The following is an 18,316-nucleotide window of genomic DNA, read 5'->3' on the forward strand; positions in this document are numbered from 1 at the left end:
ACCGTTCATCCTGCCCAACGGCACGGCGCGCCTCGAGTTTATGATAGAGGCTGTGTTGTACCTTGCAGAAAGTATTTATTATTTACATTCATTCAATCATGATTGATACGACTAGGCGAACTCAACTGCGTCTTATTTTAGCTAGGTTTGCCCGGACAGCAAGCCGGGGGGTGCCAGGCCAAGATGGGATCTGAGGGACTCGAGGGAGGCCATCCGATGGGATCCATGCTTAATTGAACCCAATGCATTACCTACTAGGTACATCGGTGTCTACTTAGCACCTTAGTTAATACGTCAGATCCAAACAATGGACATGGATGACTTCACGTTTCATACTCCATGGGTGATGTAAATCGGTGGATATAAGGATATTGACAATACCCAACGATTATTCAACGTGCCCCGGGAGGGAAATGAGGCGGCAGAGGCGGCACCGTCCGGGCCCTGTGTAGGGTGTAGACTGTAGGGTGTAGGCATGATTGATTGACGCAGACGCAGTGCTCCGTACAGGGCCTGCCAGCCAAACAATGCATGCTTCGCAGCTTCTCAGCCGCTCCAGCTCTGCTCCCACGCGATTTCAATTTACTTCTTCCCTACATACTTAGTTCAATTCCATTGTGTCGCCTTACAATAATACTCATTAAGTGAAAACCAGACTTGATCGGTTGACTCTCTAGCGGCATTGGTTGATTGCTTGCACCATCAGTTAATGGGTGCCTGCATGAACGACATGGACTTTGAAGGCGCACCAGTGCCATTACTGCCCGCCTCTTCGTCCCATCACCTGGATGCGGACAGCTCCGACTTGGCGTCGCCGTCCTCTTCTTCAGGGGCCACTGCGCAACTGACACCCGACAACGACCCCGACTCTTCTTCCGACGATGAGAAGGACGCAGAGACCCCTTGGGCCGATGATTACCACCATGGACAACACGATGTCGAGTCGGGAAGTGGTGCCTCGTACGAATTGCAGAACCTAGACAACCGTACCAGAAGCAGACCCGCCCGTGATCATGACAAGGAGGAGGACGACGACGACGAGTTTTCCCCTGATGCGTCGGCGACCCGTCGACGGTTGAGCGACAGCACGGCAGCCAGCTTCCAACTGTACACGCCCGACGAGGAGCAAGCGGTGGTGCGCAAGTTTGATCGCAGGCTCGTTCTTTTTCTATCTATTTGCTATATGCTCTCATTTCTAGATAGGTCAAGTACGCGTTCCCTTACCGGAATCACCCCTGCTGCGCTTGTCTCTGTCTCTGCCTGTTGAATCGGCAGCCTGGCTGACCATAGCGGGATGTAGATATCGGCAATGCAAGGATCTCTGGCATGGAGAACGACCTGCAAACCCGCCCTCCTCGAGCTGGGTGGTATGAGTGGTCTCTTACTTCGTTCTATGTCGCGTACATTGCGTTCGAGTGGATGTCGCTCCTGTGGAGGATCATTCCAGCTCATATATACGTAAGTTGGGGCGGTCGGATGCTGACACCTGACCCAATCACGATGACGTTAACCACAGTTGCAGGTGTCGCTCATTGTGCTTTCGTGGGGCGTAATAGCTTCGCTGCAGGCGGTGGCTACCTCGTACCCTGTCCTGATCTTCCTGCGGGCGCTCTTGGGCATCGGCGAGGCTGCCTTTACCGGGGTCCCCTTTTTCCTGTCCTTCTTTTTCAAGAGGAGTGAGCTAGCCTATAGGACCGCACTCTTTATAGCTGGTAAGTTGCAACCCAGCCACTATGCCTGTGTCATGTCTATATCCCGTTGGAATCCACCAGGGGCTGATGGTAGCAATAACAGCTGCGCCACTGGCGACGACCTTCTCGTCCTCTCTGGCGTGGATTATCATAAAACTCGGCGAATCGGGTCCCATTGCGCCCTGGCGTGTCCTGTTCCTCGCTGAAGGGTTTCCACCTCTTGTCGTTGCTGTAATTGCCTGGAGTGTTGTCCCAGACTCCCCCAGACGGCACGGTACCTCACTGCGCGTGAGAGAAAGGTCGCCAGTTTGCGTCTCCGACATGAAAAAGGCCAGTCGCGGACTTCCGGCCAAGACAGGGCCGAGGGCCGGCTCAAGACCATCTCGTCCGTGCTGCTAGATCCCAAAGCCTGGCTGACGGCAGTGATGTTCTTCTTGACGAATATGGCCTACTCGTCACTACCAGTGTTCCTTCCCATGATACTCAAAGAGATGGGCCACACGGCGCTGGAGAGCCAAGCCCTCAGCGCACCGCCGTACCTGATCGCCTTTGTGGCGGTTCTCGCCACGGCGCATCTCTCCGACAAGCTGGGCGTGCGGGCGCCTTTCATCGTGGCTCACGCGCTCGCCTCTGCGGCGGGCTACCTGGCGCTCGCGCTCGCGCGCCCGCTGGGGTTGGGCTCAATGCTGCGCTACCTGGCAATCTACCCGGCGGCGGTCGGCTTCTTCAACGTCGTCGTCCTCGTCGTGGCCTGGAACATCAACAACCAGCCGTCCGAGGGCCGGCGAGGCGGTGGCTTCGCGCTCATGCAGGTCGTAGGCCAGTGCGGGCCCTTGCTCGGCACGCGCCTGTACCCCAAGGGCGACGAGCCTTACTTTGAGCCGGGCATGTGGACATGTGCCGGCGGCATGGCGGGCGTGGCGGTGGTTGCGCTGGTCCTGCGATTCTACCTCGCGCGCTTGAACGCGCGGATGGACGGGGCTGCGAGAGAACGCGGCGGCCACGAAGAAGCGCAGGGCTTGGTGGGCTCACCTGGAAGAGAAGGGGCGAATACCAGAGACAGAGAGCGGTTCAGGTATATGTTGTAATTTGGCTCAGTCATACATCGTACCTACTACGTCTGCTGGAAAATCGGAATTCCAAACTACCTAAAAGTTAAAGGGAAGCAAATCATCTGAACAGTATTCTCATATTCTTTCTCACTTATATTGCTCAACATTGATGGCCTGGGTTCGGAGGTTACGGGGCGCAGCCGGAGTTTAGGTATTGCTGGCGGGGATTGCAGCTGGAGCTACCTATGTACAGTAGATGGCAGAAACCACTCTAGTCTCTAGCGGTAGCTCTACCGCCTACAGCCTACAGCCTACAGGTGTGATTAGGTCACACTCCCTCCCTGCAGAGCTTGATTGAGACGGGCTTTTGCTTGAACCTCGTGGCGCGAACTGGCTGCTTGCTTGCTGCCTCGTCACCAAGTGCTTCTCTTCCGCTTTTTTTTTCTCCTCATCACATCAACCGCCACTCACCTCGACTTTCCAATTGATCACACAGCATCGTCGCCATCTGTCCTGGCAGCGCTCCTCTACCACTTACCGCTGTCTTTTTCGTCTCTCTATACTTTCAGCACACACTCTGTGACTGCTGACTGTGACTGACCGTGACCGTGACTGTGCCATCCGATATTGCACAGTCAACCCTACCACCACCCTTCGAACCTATCTACTCTACTTTATGCAACTAGGGTCTACCAACATTTCCACCCAGACTCATCCGACAAGCGCCTCTCCGCCCCCCCCACCCCCTCCTACCAACATGGCCTTCCTCAGCTTCACCATGCTGGCGCTGTCCCAGACGACATGCAGCCCCGCTCCTCAAGCAATCGCTCGCCGCAGTCTGACATCGGAGGTCGAGGTGGCAGCTCGGATGCGCCCGTCCCAGGAGTCAGCGCCACCCAGCTTGAAGACCGACTTGTCGGACTGAATGTAGCCGGCTTGCAGGTCGCCGACTACCCCAAGACTCCTGGACATCGTATCTCTGAGTACGAGAATGCCTTGATTCCTGCGACTCCTCGCCAAGCCTTGGGCTTCAACGTTGTTCGGCGTGCCGGTTCGCAGACGGACGGCGCACAGCTGACTGATTTCCCCAATGGTTCGTGAGCCCCTCCCCGAAGAAACCATGTTCTACTTGCATCGACATACTGACATGGTCTACTCCGTGTAGAAATCCTGACGCATATCCTCTCTCACCTGCATCCCGACTCTCATGCATCCGTCGCGCTGGTATCGAAGCGATTCTACACGCTCGTAACGACGCCACATGCCTGGCGGATGGCTTTCCAACGCTTCTTCCCAGGACAGGATGCCATGGTAGTGCCTGAGCAGACCACAGGGCCCTTGGGCCAGGATGACCCCGAGTTCATTCGCTCCGAGGTACGCCACTTCACACGACTCACTGCTCATGCATCTTGGCGCAGCGAGTACCTACTTCGAACCCGCCTACTGCGAAGTCTTGTTAGAGGCAAGCCTGGCTCGAGCTCGGGAGGCATTGGGTCTTCGTCGCGGTCAAGTCATTCCACCAAGAAGGCTAGTGCGGTTTTGACCTACAACTCAAAACTGCCATCTATGGTAACCAATGTCCATGCTACCTTTACATCCACCGGGAAGAAACCGCCGCGGGCTATTCATGCTGCCGCGGATATGTGTGTTACCAGCGCGAGCGACCCAACCACTGGCAGAGTGGAGAAATGGGGTCTCGATGATCCTTTTGCGTTCGCGCAGTTGGAGGAAGTAGCACCTCAATTTCTGCCGTATGGCATTGGAGAGGGCCCTGCTGTACTTCCGAATGTCATGGATGTCAGCCAGCCCTATGGCGTCGTTGGCGGCGAAGGCTTCCCTGGCGGCCGTGTCTTTTTCCGCCCAAGTGGTGAGTTTAGGGGTAGGTATCTCGGCCAGGAGTCGACTGTGGTCGATGCCCATGCCGATATTCCCAAAATTCCTGAGCTTTCGGAAGCAATCAGCTCTCTGTGGATCGCCAGAACGCCCGCCGTGCCTTCCATGACAAGCACAATGGTGGGCATTCTGGTCGGCTCAACACTGGGCATTGTTACCTCGTACGCGCTAGGCCATGATCCTTCAGGCCCTCGCTATTCGAGCAGTGAAATCAGTGCTCGCTGGGTTCTCAGTCCCGGTGTTCCCATCATTGCGATCAAGGTAGACGAGAGCTACAACCAAAAGCGGAAATCAGCCTCCAGGGTTTGGGCAGTTGCTCTGAATGCACTTGGCGAGGTGTATTATCTGACGCAACCTCCGACTCCTGTCGTCAAGTCCAAAACAGAGGACAGCGTTAAGTGTGCCTGGCATGCTGGCCGCACTACTTATTGGCAGCTGATTGAGGAGACTCGCCGGCGAGCGCGGCCTGACGAGTCTGGCAAGAACGCTGTCCGTGGTGCGTACTCTCCGAGATCTCCTTCCAATGCCATGGACTTGAAGAAGGGCCAGATGGTTGCGGAGGCCCGGGAAATCGAGAGATTTTTACGGTACAAGCCCGCTCACTTTCGGAAGGTTTGCGATGGCTGGGATATGCGACGCAAACTCGAGGTCGACTTCGCTGGTACTGATGAGCATGGTTCTGGCGAGGGCATCTTTGTCCTTAGCTGTGGCTACGAAGACGAAGAATCGCCTTCCATGACACGATATGTGCGCAACTCGCCTTGTCGTCCGCAGACCCTGAGTGCCGCTGAATCTCCCAGTGTGACGCCTGTGACGTCGCCCGCTCCTTCAATCTTCGGTGGCGCTAAACCAAGATCCCCCTCACCTAGCTCGCCAGCATCACCATTGCTACGACAGGTGCTGTCTACTTCGGGAAGTGGGGTGTCGAGTTCGGCATCAACCTTGAAGCAGGAAGATCTTGACGAGTGGCGCGAATCCTCATTTTCGATGAAGGGCTGCGAGCACTCGCAGATCACTGTTAGCAGTGTGGACATGTCGTCGTTTGCCCTGATGGCATCGTCTGAGGATCCACTGCAAGATTCCTCGAATGGTATCAAGGGATCAATGACTCCCACTGGACAGGCCCCAACAGATCTTCCTGGCAGAGGCGCCCGGATGATTGGTGTCGGTACGAACTCCGGAAAGGTCATGTTGTGGAACATGCGAGAAGCGCATGCAAGTGCCGGTGTGCAACCTGTCCGTGTCATCCAGACCGAGTCTCCCGAGATTTCTGCTCTTGCCATGTCTGCGCTCTACCTGGTTCATGGGGGAGCGATGGCCTTGTGCAGGCCTGGGACCCTCTAGCTTCCACACTGGAGCCTTTCCGAACACTGAATGCGCGCTCGACTGGCCGAGTTCCCCGACATATCATCAACGCAAATCCCGCCCTCCATAGCAGTAGCTTTTCGGCAGTTGGTGCAATATATCTTGATCCGGACCCGGTTATGCTGCGGGGCATCCTGGCGTTTGGTACATTCGTCCGATACTGGGCTTATAGCTCATCTGGGCAACCTTCCGGTCGCAAACGCCGAATACGCCATGCAGACGTCCACGGACGTCTGGCCACCCGACGGCCTGGTGGTGGTGTCAAAGGTTTCATCGCTGCCGAAACTGAGGAGCTACGACTTGAGCAGCAAATCAAGGCTCGAGAGGAGGCATGGCTCCGCTCAAGGTTTGGCGTTGGCCTTGGCGACCTGACCGAAGAAGAAGCCTTGCGTTATGCAGAGATGGTTTCCCAAGAGGCGTTCCAGCTCGACGAGCAGCGTCGAACCAGCGCTAGTGATACGGGCTCGGCTGCCGACTTTGACACAACCTCTACTACTGGTAGTTTGGACACCGTCACTCCTGACCCTAGCATCACCGGGCTCAGCACGCCTGCGGCTAGCTCTAGCGTCCAAGTCGCCCCGGCACCCGAGTCCGAAAGCGACTACGAACTACAGATACAGCAAGCTATTCGCCTGTCACTTCTCGAAGGAGGGGACGATGCAGGCCAGTCTCCTCGAGAGACCAGCTTTGGCGACTACGAAGCCCCCATGCTATCCAAAGAGAAGCAGAGCAAGCAATTTACCTCGAGCTCGCCCAATTTGAGCCACGCACCCTTGGTCCAGCGGGCCGAGACTTCTCATCCTGCTACCTTCGATGCCAATGAAGAGGACGAGGACTTGAGATTAGCATTAGAGCTGAGTCTTGCCGAGGAGCAGAGCCGACAATCTGCTTCAAGTGCCATGCCAGACGATGAGTTTCCAGCTTTGGGAAGCAATACTGGAAAGGGCAAGGGCAGGGCTTTGTTCTTTTGAGCCACACAGGGATGTATGTATACCAACCTGAGGGGGTTTGGTTTTGTGGTGTTGTTGTTGTTCGCTTCATGATTAATCTTGTTCTTCGTCCTGTGCTCTGCTGCTTTTGTTGGAGGAGTTTCCTTCGTTTCGTAGCGAGAATACGCCAGCCTATTAGTATCGTTTGCCTGCCAGAATTGCCTAATTGAATTCGGTATTTACTCCCAACCATGGTCTTGGTCAACATTTGTCTATATCGTGATCGTGGATACTTGAGTGCGATCATTTTGTCGAGTCACTCGGACCCGCTGATTCTCATCAGATCAATCTGTACACATCCTCGCCAGCCTGGATATTAGACAGAGTTCCCCGATTGTGTAGACGTAGGCCACGGTATTATTGTTCGAGAGAGGAAGAACTCCAAAGAATGATGACAAGTTTTTATTTGTTTATCTGGTTATTTGCTTGTTTAGTTATATACGTATCATTTGTAGAGTAGATGGTGCCCATCTCACTCCCCTCCCTCTCTCCTTCTCAGGTGAGCCGCAGTCTTGCCAGTCACCATTGGGTTTCTTTCTCCTAGGGCCCTTTTAGCTCGTCATTCCATCACAGTTAAGGATGTCAGTCGTCCACGTATCCAACTTGCGGGATCCGCTCTTGTAAATGTGCGTAAAAAGCAGCCCAGTATTCCACCAACGCCAAATTTTTTATTATTTTTTTTGTCTTTCTTTTTGCAGGACACTGCCAGCCTGTCTGTCCGTCTGTGCAACCAAAACTTGATTGTGGTTGGTATTCAGAGAAGGGGTAGTATCCACGTCACTGTTCGCATTCCATTGACCAAATCGGGCTTTCCTGGAAAGCAAAAATCAAGCGAGGTAGCCATCCCAAAGAGCGTTGGATATCATTTCCCAGTAGTAGAAACACAAGCCATGTGGAAACTCCTTAGACCGCTGCTGTATAGTTGTATTCCAAAGAGATAAAAAGGAAAATAAAAAGAAAATAAGGGTCTCAAGTTGTATATATGGTCGAGATGAGTTGGGGTGAGAAAGGAATAATAAATCACATAGTTTTAATCATAATGGCGGCGCATCAAGCAGCAGCCCAGCTTTTTTCTAGAGTCGGGGAGTTCCAAGTTTGAGGAATGCGAGAGGATGACTGCAGTTTCGAAGCAGGTCAGGCCATCATGAGCAGTTTTGGGGCGGATTTCATTGCTCCTCCCAGCTATACCGCCTTGACGCTGGCTGAGGGATATGTACAACGTCAACGCCGTCGAGGCACCCTCTGGTCGGTGACGGCGCTCCCGGTGGGGTGGGGATGTGGACGAGATCCGCGCGAGGGTCCAAGCGGTTCGAAAAGTCCTCCGAACGAGGAGGTGGTTGTGGTATGTGGATGAATTCATCCTGACCGTCAAGGCGGCTCGAGGTTGGACTGGGTTCCTCCTCGGGCTCCGAAGGCGGTGTCAGTCCTCCAAAAGATCCTCGCCGTGTATTGTCGCCCTCCACGACGCGAAGCCCTCCCTGTTCGTCCTCTTCAACGGTGAAGTTACTCCCCAGAGTGTCGTTTGACCCCCGCCGAGACTCCCGTCGGGACTCCTCCGCCGACGGTATCGTTGGCATTACGAAGGCGTGTCCCTCGGGCCCGACTAGCCGAGGTGGTACAGGGCGTTGGTGTGGTAAGCGCACATTGTTTGGTAGAGGTCCAAGACAGACTATTCTTGAAGTATCAATAGGAGCGCGCTGTGTTGCCGGTGGAGGCGGTTGTAATAATAATCCCGTGGGAGAAGTCGGTGAGACACCACCGGATGAGTCGGATCGGCCTAAAGATCTATGGTCGATCGTGATAGGAGAGGGCAGCGGATATGGCATGCCCTGGTTGGTGTGAGCCCACGAGCTTTGCGACGTGAAGGCGATGGGCGAGGGGGGTCTGGCATCCGGCCCGTCCAGTCTCCCCATGGGGCGTCATAGGTGACGGTAGAGGATATGTAGAGTTGCTGCTGGATGTCGGGGACGGGCTTTGGTCCGTATTCAGGTGATTCGAAGGTCGGTAGTGTGCCACATGACTTATGTCTTGATGGCTTTTACCCTCTTCTTCCAAAGAGAGCCCCTTGGCTGGTGGTGTGTATTCCGGGACGGGTCCTTGCAGTTGTCTATCCATTTTCATCCGTGCAAACTCATAAGCGCCGAGATTGTGCGCGTCTTCTGAGCCAAAATCGGTTGTATCGTTGATGGAATGAGCATCTGACGCATCCAACTCTACGGGTTCCGGAGGGACAGCCAATTCGTAGCGCTCGTGATTCATATCAGCACCTACCTCGACTGCCCTAGTCGTACTTCCAGCAACCTCGTGCACATCGGTTTTCTTGCCCCTTTTCGCTGAAAATCGCTTCGTGATTCTCGAGAAGATTCTTCCGACAGGAGTCTGGGGGTCTCCTGTTCAGAAGCGGTATCACTACCTTTCCAGTCGTCCACCTCGGGTACGGAATTTCTCATTTGCTTCCTCCTCCTATGGAGACAGAGTAACGTGACCAAAGAAGCAATCACGACTAAGGAAGCACCGACAACGATTCCAATTATCTGCGGTGTCCCTAATCCTTCCGGCTTGTTTCCCGGCTGCGATGGGGGGCCTGGGTAGGGAGTAGAGCCGTCTCGCTTAATTGTTATGATGGACGTATTGCGACGTGGATTCTCGGGGAATAACGCCTTGTGGACTGAGAATGTGCTTGACTCGTAGTTGGTGATCAAGTACGCCTCCTGCATAAACGTCCTTCCAATTATGGCTTGGCTAGCATTATCATGTCTCTTCAGAGGAAAGTAGGGAATAGCTGCATCGCCATAGCTAAAAAGGTTGTGGAACGGAAATCGGAGCGTCTGGGCAAACGCATTGGCCGATATAGTAATATTGACAGCTCCAGGAATTTCTAGCGGGCGACCGAAGTTATCTAGGTTGTCCGAGCTAGATAGGGTGAAAGTGAAGGAAAGGTCTGGGCGTTGGAAGCTGTCGAAGATGCCGTCGCTGGAGTACATATACAAGCCGAAAGTCTCGTTCCACTTCAGGCCAAGTGCCTGAGCAAAATGTTCGCATACAGGGGTCGGGAGCCACAGGTAGGGAGTTGTGGTGTCAATGACTGCCTTGACCGACTCATTGAACGCGAGGAGGGTCTTCGAGGTCGAACCCCACTTAGTCGGAGCCCCATCCGGATTGGTGACTTGGGCGCTGATCCCTCGGACTAGAACTTCGGGTTCCTGGTCGATGTTGAGATTGAAATTCGTCGCGTGGGGGACGAATCGGTTCTGATCGTAGCCCCCCAGTGTGATGGAAATGGGCGTGCCCGAGTCTCCCTCTATTCGACTCCGTTAGTGACGAGGGTCCGCCCCAGCAGTGTACCAGCCAATAACTCACCATAGTAGGCCCCGGCAGTATAGCCGTAGCTATGGCTCGGAACGATGCCCACTTGTTCGACCAGGTTAGCCAGGGGGCTCAGCACAACGGCATCCTCGAATCTCCCCGGCGTGATCCCAAGACCGAAGAAGCCGGTGAAATATTGCGTGTCGTTGATGCCAGCGACGACCTGTTTCCGAAGCGGGCTCTGTCGTTGTGTTGCGCTGTCGTAGACGACCACCGTTTCCATGGCATAATCGCCGTTTCCTGTGAGGTTGTCCGACCCGAGTTTGTATTGCCCCAATGACCCCCAGCTTTGTGATGCGCCGACGTCAAAAACATTGCCGCGGGACGTTTTGCAGACATTTGCTATTCCGGCAGCGTTAGAAGGAAATGTCCCCACAGTATTCAGTGGTTGAAGTTGGACGTACTCGAATCGCAACCGGTACTTTCCACAACCCATAGTTCCGAGAGGGCGGTGTTCACCGTGACATCGACTTGCTGGGCGGGCTCTCCGACGAAGAGCCCGATTGCGGACCAGTTGCCGTCAATGCCGTACCTATACACGAGGAAGTTGGTATTAGCATTGGTTGGTGCGGTGCATCCCTTGCATAGTTGAAGAACCGTTGCACACATGCCATTTTTGGGAGGGCTCGAGCCACAGAGCCTCAAGATCAGCGGATACCAAGGTACTCGCAGCTAACACCAACAAAGCACCGAGAAGCGACGGCACATATCGTGTCGAACACATTGTGGCAGGTCGAGGGAATAGATCTGGCCGGCACACGCAGGCGCGAGGTTACCAGTGCGCCGTCGACTGCGTCATGGAGGCTAGTGTTCGCAGCTCAGATGCCACAAGCAAGTATCGGGGGGTCGGCTTAGACGGGGCTCTCCATGAGTGCCCGAGGAATGTGAAGGTATGTGTCGAGAATCGTAGCCGCGACGGGGCGTTCTTCGAGTTCGGAGCAGCTTCGATGTGTTTGCTTCGAGGCGGTTTGCAGTCCAGGCCCAATCGCAATTGGCGGCGCGACAACAGTATTCCCGCGAGATTGGTACCGGAGCGGAGGGTAAAAACAACGGAGACAAAATCGATCGAGCAGGTACAGTTGGGGAGAGATAAGTCCTTGCGCAGTCACTTTCTCGGTGCCATGCTGCCATCGGCTCTTCAGCGGGCGGACAACAAACGTGCCCAGCCTAGCGTAGAGTTTCCTTGTTGTGGGGGTGTTCCGGGGGCAGGGGGGGCACTTGGGGCCTACGTGTATTTGATTCTGGGTTTCTCGCTGTTCAGGTTCTTTCCCTGTGGCTACAGTATTGGTACAGTACCTTCAGTATCTGGCCTACCCACTACGACCCGACTGCTGCAGACGGCTTCCCTCCTTGCGGACACACCAAGACAAGACCTTGTTCAATACATATGTCCATAGCGCAGCGGGAAGCCGACCAGGGTCTTACTGACTAATAAGTTTAACCTTAGGTCGTGTCTGGGAGTCATGGGCTCGACTCCTTCGGCGGGAGATTAACAGGCACGGCGGCGCATGCTTGTCTGTCTGCGCAGGTGTCTATGCTGGCTGCGACGGCTGAACAGAGGTGACACTGTAACAATGAGCTAAAATCAATGGGTTTTTGCTATTTTTCACTCCAACCACACCCTTTACACACCGATTTATACGCCCCCAAAAAGCAACAATGTACCCTCGTCGCCAACCATCGTCCGAGCCAGCCTTCGAGCCAGCTTTTGAGCCAAAATCGACATGCGCAGCATTCGAGCCATCGTCACCAAACCAAGCCATCGTCACCAAACCAAGCCATCGTCACCAAACCAAGCCATCGTCACCAAACCAAGCCATCGTCACCAAACCAAGCCACCGTCACCAAGCCATCGTCGTGGAAATGTGTTGATTGTGTATGATTGATGCAAATTCCTTCCGATCGACGCGAAGTCTAGGTCGCTCGTCGATTTTGGCCGGCTCGTCGATTTTAGCTGGCTCAAAGGCTGGGCGACGAGGGTTAACGATGAGGGTACATTGATCTTATCGATAGGGTGAAAAGCAGCTAAAATTAACCGTTGGGGGGTAGATCTAACCGGTTTTTAGCTCATTGTTACAGTGTCACCTCTGTTCAGCCGTCGCTGCTGGCTGCTGGCTGCTGGCCTCACGGCCACGACTTTCCTTTTCCCACCTTTCCTGTCCTGTCTCCAGGGCTTGCTGGGTCGGCCAGGGCCAAGCACAGGGGTGCACATGATGCTCATCCCACTGTCGCCAGTCGGGTGGGCTGGCTGGGTTAGCGAGAATCAGAATTACACGTTGGGCTGGCGGGTTAGGTGGGTGGCCACGCTACTGGCCAGACTGATCAGGACTGATGCTCACGTACGATTGATTCGAAGGTGTAAGCTGATGCACTGTCCTTTGACTGAGGTAGCAGCGAGTCGTGATTCCCCATGCAATGTCCCTGGGCAAGACTCGTCATTATGGACATATTGGACTTATCGCCCTCATGAATACCAGATGTTGCTATTCCCGCAAACAACATCTTAAGACCGATGCAAGGCATAGTCACACAAGCCATGCTCGGCTATGGTAGCATTCGTTGCTTTTCGGGTGGGCTCTTTTTGTGTGGGCTTAAAAGTGGCCAGGTCGATCAGAGGGAGTGAGTGGGAGGAAGAGAGACAGTAGGATTGGGAGATTGGCCCGCCCTGTCTGTCTGTCGTCAACAACCTAATCTCAGACCAATTAAAACAGTTGCTGCGCATGCTTCGAGTTGCCTCGTTTCCGGTGTTTTTCATTTACACGGCAAATTCGACCTCTGGATAAATCCTTCTGAGGTGTGTTTTGCCGCTATGCCCCATATCTCCTTCCCCGCAAACTGGATGAGGATTCGGGTTGGGCGACAAGGGTGGGGGAACTTGAGCAATGGCGAGAGGACTGCGGATGGTGGACTCGTGTCCAGCAGACTCAAAAGCAACATACGATCGCAAATGCCGGAGGATGCCCGCAGGGTTAACCTAGGTAACGATCTCATGGGCGGCTTCTGGCAGTCGGGGTGCAAAGACGGAAGTGCCTTTCCGTCGTGCCTTGCGAAGCGAAATAGGGTCGATTCCATCCAATAAATCGCTTGACCTCTTCCCCTTTAGGACAATGCCAGACCAGGGGCGTCCTCACGAGTCACGGCCCCAGACGCATCGTTAAATCATGTACTTCGAGGTCTGGGAAGCCAGCATCCCCGTGACATAGGATAACTGAGCTGTACTCGCCTCGAGTTCGCCAGTTAATCATGAGTTGCAACTGATATATCTGACTATCATCAAGTTTATATAAAGAGTATACCCAATTGAACTCTGGTCTCCCCGCACCCCAGCTGGTAGTCGTTGGGGACCAGGGTAAGAGGCAATCAACCCGGCACTTTGGGACCGACGAGCCATCAGCCACTATTTCTGACAGATGCTGAATTCGTCTGGTTGTATCACGGACGTTCATCGCGGGTATTGTGGAATATTCTTCGGTAGGTAACCAATCCTTGTACGTCCCATATGGGTTCCCAGATGGGGTTTACTGGTTTACTGATCAAGCGGTTGAGTCCATCTGGGCGCGACGCATTATTCTGATTTGCTTGTCAGCGGAAAACCTTGGGTCTTGAGAGAGTTGGCGCGTTAGTCAAGCCTTGTTATTTTCTTCGCTGCAACAAGCTTTTGACTTTGCTGTACATCCCCCAGTAGACGAAGGCCGAGGCATGCTGCGTCTTCAACAAGTCGAAAATCATGGCCCCCCTGCCGGACGTGGTGTGGTGTCGGAGTGAGGCGCGTCCAGTGGCGTGAGACGTTGCTCGTTCATGAAGCTTTTGGGTAGGGCTTCGCTCAAGTATGAAACGCACCAGCTGGCAGCCAGTACTGTACAGTCCTTCTATCTGCTGTGGTGATGTTCGCATGAGCATCGCATGCACTCGATAAGAAACATTCCGTGCTCCTCGGCACCATCCAAGGGACGATGGCAGTAAACGGCGTATCAGAAATCGATCATTGCTACATTGCCAGCATAACAGACGGCTAGTTGCAGCAGTTCAATGCATCTGATGGAAGGTCAGGTAGGTTAGGTACATGCCCCAGGGAGGTTCTACTCGCCTGAACACATGTATCGCGGCGCTATGCCGCATGCCCAAGCGGCACGACCTGTCATTTCGGTCAAGTTGCGAACTTGCCGGCGCACCGCATCTGCGAGTGTGCGGGTCAGCTGGGGTGGTATCGGCCATTTGCGACAAGTACCACCTACCTCAACAGGACGACTTTGCCGTCTTCTGCGCTGCCCACTATCGCCAGGAACCACAGACCGAGCACGAACCTCTGCTCGGTATGAGATTTTGCCTGTTCTGCCATGCGCGGGCTGCCTACACTATCCAGGTACAGTCTGCCCGCGACATTTGATTCGCATCCTCATTAATAATCACATCACAAATGTCGATCGGTATGAAAAGGTTTTCATGATGCAAAGTTGCAAAGTTGCCAGCGCATACCAGAAGAGCATCCGCACTGCTCCTGCTCCGGGGCCGAGCTCGTGAAGAACTGCCTAGCGTTGAAGCGATTTGGACGAGGAAACCCGTCGGAGAATCGTGCCATCGCTGCTACTCCGTACTCCTGCTACTACTAACAGTAGTAACTGATAGCTCGGAAGAAAGATGGCTCTTGGTAGTGATTGATACCCTGCTATTTTCTTCTTCTTCTGTTTTTTTTTTTCTCTCTCTTTTTTTTTCTTTTTTTCTCGTGCCTGTGGAGAGAGCTCCATACTGGCCGCCCCGATCTACTACAAGTATCCATCATGGCTTGCCGATGAGATGGTGGCTGCACGCTATGTCCCTAGACTGGTCCATCCGAGCACGCTTGGCACCTCTCATCTGGTGGAGGGAGGTCTTCCAGCGAGAGACCGTTTCTCCCCGGGCCCTCAATGGGCCTGGGCGGCATTGTATACTTGCTACGCCTGCAGACCGACCATGCAAGTAAATGAACTGCGACCCACTGCCAGGCATCTCATAAGAAAGCACCCCCGGTCTCATCTTAAGACCCAGATCACCGCGGTTCAATCTACAGGGCCTGTCCAAGATGATGGCGGCTTATTAGATGGCACTTCGTCGACCTGCCCATGCTCACCCCCTACCTAAGTACATAACGCAAAAAGGCATTGATCCCTCCGCGTCCCAATCACGGTTCCCCGTCGCCAAGCAGCACAACTACCGGCCCAATACTTGCATGCTGGACTTGGCTTGGCTGGAGGTAGCACTGCCTTTCTCCGTCGCGCCGGGTTTGCTTTCTCGACCTTTTCTTATTAGTAGCCTGAGTAGGGTTAAGGGAGAATTGGATTTATCGAACAATCCTACCTGCTTCCTTCCTTCGCCTTGGAAGTATTCAGATGTGCGTCCAAGGTTCACGTTCTGCCTCCCAATCGACCCGAAAGCGTAGTGCAGGGTGAAATAAACGGCCGGACATCCTGCCGGTGTCGAGTGGAAGCCATGTTCACTGTTCACCAGACGCTGCTCGGCCTCGCAGCTCTCTGTATCCCGGGGGTTTACTCAGCCGAAGGTTAGTTGATCCCACAAGGAAGACCCCTGATATTGGCAAAGCAAAATACTCATTCAAGGCTCTAGGCCCGTGCAATAGTCGCTTCGACCGAAGGCCCTTCTTCAACAGTTCAATAGCACCGACAGAGGTGGCACCTGGAACAATAAGGGGCCCGTTCACAGGAGCTTTAACTCACTTACCGGGTTCCCCAGTTCCTGCGGCAGTAGCATATTCGTCGAGTGTGGTTTCTGGGTATAGTGTCGCGGCTGAGCAGGCGTCGTCTTTGCTCACGCCAGCGTCGTCCTTGTCATCGTCAATTACACCCACGTCGCAGTCCACTATTGCCACGACGTCGGGAGCACATGGCAACCTAGACGTCCTGACGAGCGGTCGAAGACCTCCGCCTCCACCGCCTGGGTTTTCCATTATTACGTTCAAGCCTGGCCCCGGAACGACTGGGAATGCCACGACTGGCCCCATCTTGTCTTCGGGGGCCTCCGGGCTTGCCCGATCGTCACCCCCGGTGGCGATCCACCCGACTCAAACTAAGAATTTCTATTTCGATCCCACAGCAGGCATGATGACAACCATGTTTCCGACCACGGAGCCCACCTCTACCCCTGCTCTTACTGAAGATGGATGCCATGCATCTACCGACGATGGGACTGTCACTCAGATCTCGGTGATCCATACTTCGACTATAACGTGGACCGGGGATCCCGCGGATTATACCCCACCGTTCCCGGAAGAGCCCTTACCTTGCACACAAGCGCCCACCGGCCGCTTCTCCGCGTCGAGGTGTCCAGATGGGCAAACAACATGTGACTTATTGTGGCTGCCCACCTCGGCCCTCACAACTCCTGTATGGGGCTCGGTGACCGCCACCAAGAAAAAGGCCAGGCCCACGGTGGTTTTCTGGACGACAGACAAGAACCCGGTCGTCGTGTTCTCTTCCTCTCCTCCTCCGGATTTCCTAGGGGGTGGCAAGCCGACGAAGCAGAACGATCATGAAACCGTCGGCCCCGGCGCCACAGATGTCTTCACTACACCCGTGTATGGGAAGGTGACGACGTCTACACCCCTGCCGCCCCAGCCTGTTGTAACGCCACAACCCAACGCTTCGCCAAAGCCGTCCGAGGTCACAGTAGTAATCCAGACGACACAGGTGGTCATCAACGGGCAGGTCTTCAAAGATAACCCTGAAAGAAAGTCGACTACCGCGGTTGTTGGGACCGACACGTTCACTATCAACCCAACCCAGGTCGTCGGGCATGGATCCACCATTACCCGCCCTTTTGTCAATGGCGTCTTCGTGCCATCGCCTTCGACAACCATTGTCGACGGGTTACAGGTTGTATATGGATCGTCGGCGGCTACAATTGACGGCACTTCGTTCGCATTCGGCACAGCTCCAGCAACAGCCACCGTTGGCGGGAAAGAGATCACGATTGGCCCTGGTGGCATCTTCTTCCCAAGCCAGGTCTTGCCCGTGGTGGAAGAAGTTGGCCCTCCGCACATGGAAGTTATAGGCGGGACGCTGATTACGGCGATTGGCCAGTCAGTGTTCGTCGTGGGCGGGACCTCGCTCACTTACGGGCCCAACATGAGTCCCATCACCACATCCATTGGCAAGGACAATGTAACTATTGGCCCGGCGGGCGTGGTTGTCGGTGGCTCGACCCTGGGAGGGGTCGCGGCCAACGCGACGGCAACGACATACAAGATTGTGGGCGGCGCCACCGTCACGGAAATAGGGACGACTGCCGTGGTCATCGACGGGGTCACCTACAACGTCGGCGCGGGAGCGACCTTGACTACGACTACCGTGATAGCAGGTCAGACGCTGACGATCTCGCCTGATGGCGTCGCCGTGTCCACCGACACTTACGCTCAGCCGTATGCAATGACTACCGTACTCAGCCCGGGGAGTGCACCGTCTGCCGGCTTGAGCTCGCCAACCGCCGCTGCAGATCCGAGCTCCTTTTCAGACTCAGACTCGGGCTCCTCCTCAGGCTCAAATCCGGACTCCATTTCGGGCTCAGGTCCGGGCTCCCCTTCAGGTTTAGGTCCAGGCTTGTCTTCAGGTTCAGACTCGGCTTCGGCTGACGAGCCCAAGTCCAAGCCCGAGAGTGCTGGAGCAGCCATTCAGTTGTCTTGGGCGCACTGGGTCTTTACGATATGTATAACCATCGGCGCCTGGGTTTAGGTACAATTTTTTATCTCACGGCAGATCTGTATTTATTTCTATGGGAAGCAAGGCGCACTGGTATATTAGGTTGGTTTTCAAAAATTGGGATAGGTTATAATTACGATGGCACGAGACCCCTCACAGAAGGTGGCTTTTACCGCACAAGAGACGTCGACTAGGATTTTGGACGACCGGGCAAGTGTGGATAGGCTCGTATGTATGTAATAGTAGCGGTGCACGACTTCGTATAAAGCAAG

At 54.5% G+C, this 18,316-nt stretch overlaps 4 protein-coding genes across 4 annotated transcripts; 2 read left to right on the top strand and 2 right to left on the bottom strand.

Annotated features, from left to right (window-relative positions):
• Positions 1-730: 730 nt before the first annotated feature.
• PG986_006158 (F-box domain-containing protein) lies at positions 731-6,972 on the top strand (the record flags this gene model as incomplete). Its single annotated transcript, XM_066842380.1, has 8 exons — positions 731-1,135; positions 1,291-1,458; positions 1,517-1,712; positions 1,795-1,990; positions 2,050-2,713; positions 3,515-3,836; positions 3,909-5,935; positions 5,995-6,972. The coding sequence occupies 8 exons, from the start codon at positions 731-733 to the stop codon at positions 6,970-6,972; spliced, it is 4,956 nt and encodes a 1,651-aa protein (XP_066702242.1).
• A 1,184-nt stretch (positions 6,973-8,156) lies between these two features.
• PG986_006159 (eukaryotic aspartyl protease) lies at positions 8,157-10,965 on the bottom strand (the record flags this gene model as incomplete). The annotated part of the gene is made up of 6 exons (XM_066842381.1): positions 8,157-8,767; positions 9,033-9,355; positions 9,404-9,453; positions 9,510-10,291; positions 10,351-10,698; positions 10,761-10,965. 6 exons carry the CDS (start codon positions 10,963-10,965, stop codon positions 8,157-8,159), a joined length of 2,319 nt encoding a protein of 772 aa, XP_066702243.1.
• Positions 10,966-15,826: 4,861 nt separating this feature from the next.
• PG986_006160 (uncharacterized protein) lies at positions 15,827-16,351 on the bottom strand (the record flags this gene model as incomplete). The annotated part of the gene is made up of 2 exons (XM_066842382.1): positions 15,827-16,026; positions 16,072-16,351. 2 exons carry the CDS (start codon positions 16,349-16,351, stop codon positions 15,827-15,829), a joined length of 480 nt encoding a protein of 159 aa, XP_066702244.1.
• Positions 16,352-16,460: 109 nt separating this feature from the next.
• On the top strand, positions 16,461-18,077 carry PG986_006161 (uncharacterized protein; the record flags this gene model as incomplete). Its single annotated transcript, XM_066842383.1, has 1 exon — positions 16,461-18,077. One exon carries the CDS (start codon positions 16,461-16,463, stop codon positions 18,075-18,077), a length of 1,617 nt encoding a protein of 538 aa, XP_066702245.1.
• Between the last annotated feature and the right edge of the window lie 239 nt (positions 18,078-18,316).

This window comes from Apiospora aurea, assembly GCF_038362705.1.
Source record: "Apiospora aurea strain CBS 24483 chromosome Unknown utg000004l_segment0_segment0, whole genome shotgun sequence".
NCBI lineage: Eukaryota > Fungi > Ascomycota > Sordariomycetes > Amphisphaeriales > Apiosporaceae > Apiospora > Apiospora aurea.